At 58.0% G+C, this 2,231-nt stretch overlaps 1 protein-coding gene across 1 annotated transcript in view; it reads right to left on the bottom strand.

Moving 5' to 3' along the window:
• Positions 1-255, bottom strand: part of USP39 (ubiquitin specific peptidase 39) — a gene marked incomplete at its 3' end in the record, with an annotated part of 9,172 nt that extends 8,917 nt beyond the window's left edge. The window contains exon 1 of the mRNA XM_015882859.1: positions 5-255. Within this exon, the coding sequence (XP_015738345.1) occupies positions 5-255 (251 nt within the window). The remainder of the gene's footprint in view (positions 1-4) is intronic.
• Positions 256-2,231: the final 1,976 nt, after the last annotated feature.

Below are 2,231 nucleotides of genomic sequence, written 5' to 3'. Positions count from 1 at the left end.
TCCGCCGTTTCCGGTTCCGGTTCCGGTTCCAGTTTCCGTCTCCCGTTTCCCTCCGTCCCCTCCCGTCGGTTCCGTTATTCCCGGCCCCGTTTTTTTCTCCCGTCCCCGCTTCCGGTGTCCCTCCTGCTCGTCCTTGTCCCCAATCGCGTCCCTGCGGTTCCGTTCGATGCTCGGTTCGATCACCGGTCCCGGTTTCCCCTCACCCCGCTCCGCTCCCGTCACGCTCCCTCTTCCCGGCTCGACATCACTGCGCATGCGCCGCTACAACACCGTGACGCATGGCGCAGAGCGTCGCTCGTTCCGCTGCGTTGCTCAGAGCGCTATGCGCCAGTCGCCGCTGCCGGACAGCGCTGGAACTTTAAAGGGGCCCCGCCCGTCCCGTACCGGCGGCGTTCGGTCGGTTCGGATGGACCGAGTTCGGGGCACCGGCGCTGCCGGCCGGAGGAGGAGACTCATATGAGCCACGCTTCGTGCGCCCCACATCCGGCCGAACCAGCTGCCAGCGTACGGTAACACCGGGACCGCCGTTATCCCCCGTAACCCCCGTATATCCCCGTTACCCCCCCCCCCCGGGTACCCGGTGCTGATTCCCGGATGCCCAGGGACGCCTATGAGCGCTCCGTGAGACAGGCTTCGGGCAGAGCCCGGGGGCGAGACACACCGCGACCCCCCCCCGGGCCCCGCCCCTCCCGAATCAACCCAGTTTAGAGCGAGGAGAGCCGTAACGGGGGGGGGGCGACAAGTAAGAGGGGGTCTATACTGGGGTGAAGGGTCGCAGGGGCACCCACCTGGAGTGGTGTTGGGGCACCCAATGTGGGAGTGCAGCCCACCCCATAGGGGGCATTAAAGGTGCTGGTGGTGTGAGGGGCTGCGTGGGGTCAGTGCATTGCGGGTGGTGCCATGGGACGGCGGTGACACCGACAGGTCAGATCCTATAGGGTTGTTATTGTAGGGTGTCCCTATATGAGACCCGTAGGGTTGTTATAGGGTGCCCCCATATCTGATCCCATAGGGTCATTATTGTAGGGTGCCCCCCATATCAGATCCCATAGGGTTCTTATAGGGTGTCCCCATATCAGATCCTATAGGGTCGTTATTGTAGGGTGCCCCCCATATTAGATCCTGTAGGGTTCTTATTGTAGGGTGTCCCCATATCAGATCCCATAGGGTTCTTATAGGGTGTCCCCAAATTGGATCCCATAGGGTTGTTATTGTAGGGTGTCCCTATATCGGATCCCATAGGGTTCTTATTGTAGGGTGTCCCCATATTGGATCCTATAGGGTTGTTACTGTAGGGTGTCCCTATATGAGATCCCATAGGGTTGTTATAGGGTGTCCCCAAATTGGATCCCATAGGGTTGTTACTGTAGGGTGCCCCCCATATTAGATCCTGTAGGGTTCTTATTGTAGGGTGTCCCCAAATTGGATCCCATAGGGTTATTATTGAAGGGTGTCCCCATATCGGATCCCATAAGGTTCTTATAGGGTGTCCCCAAATTGGATCCTATAGGGTTTTTATTGTAGGGTGCCCCCATATTAGATTCCATAGGGTTCTTATAGGGTGTCCCCATATCAGATCCCCTAGGGCTCTTATTGTAGGGTCTTCCCAGCAGGTCGCAATGTTTTGGTCCCTATTTATTGTAGGGTCTCCCATAACACATCCCATCATTTATTGTAGGGTCTCCTATAACACATCCCATCATTTATTGTAGGGTCTCCTATAACATCCCATCATTTATTGTAGGGTCTCCTATAACATCCCATCATTTATTGTAGGGTCTCCCATAACACGTCCCATCATTTATTGTAGGGTCTCCCCAGCCCTCAGTCTCTGTTTCCTGTAGGGTCCCCCATAGCAGCTCCTTCACTGTAGGGTCCCTCTAACGTGTCCGTCTGTTTCTTGTAGTGTCTCCTGGCAGCTCCTGGTCCCTGTTCCTTGTAGGGTCCCATAACATCCCACTGGCACTGTAGGGTCTCCAACCTCCCTCTGTCTCTCAGCCCCACTTTGGGGTTCCAGGTGGGGCAGTGGGGCCTTGTGCTGTTATAGGGTTGGCCCAGCGCAGCCCCAACCCCAACCCCAGCCCCAATAACAGGAGCAGGACCCCCACCCCGACCCCCACCCCGACCCACCGCAGCCACGGAGCCCCCCAGCGCCGCCGGGAGCGCTGCCGCCGGGACACCACACGGGTACTGCGCCGGAACAGGGAGCTCTGCGGGATATGGGGGATATT

This window comes from Coturnix japonica, chromosome 22, assembly GCF_001577835.2.
Source record: "Coturnix japonica isolate 7356 chromosome 22, Coturnix japonica 2.1, whole genome shotgun sequence".
NCBI classification, from domain to species: Eukaryota; Metazoa; Chordata; class Aves; order Galliformes; family Phasianidae; genus Coturnix; species Coturnix japonica.
The sequence above is the reverse complement of the archived record's forward strand: the minus strand, read 5'-3'. Positions and strand labels throughout refer to the sequence as shown.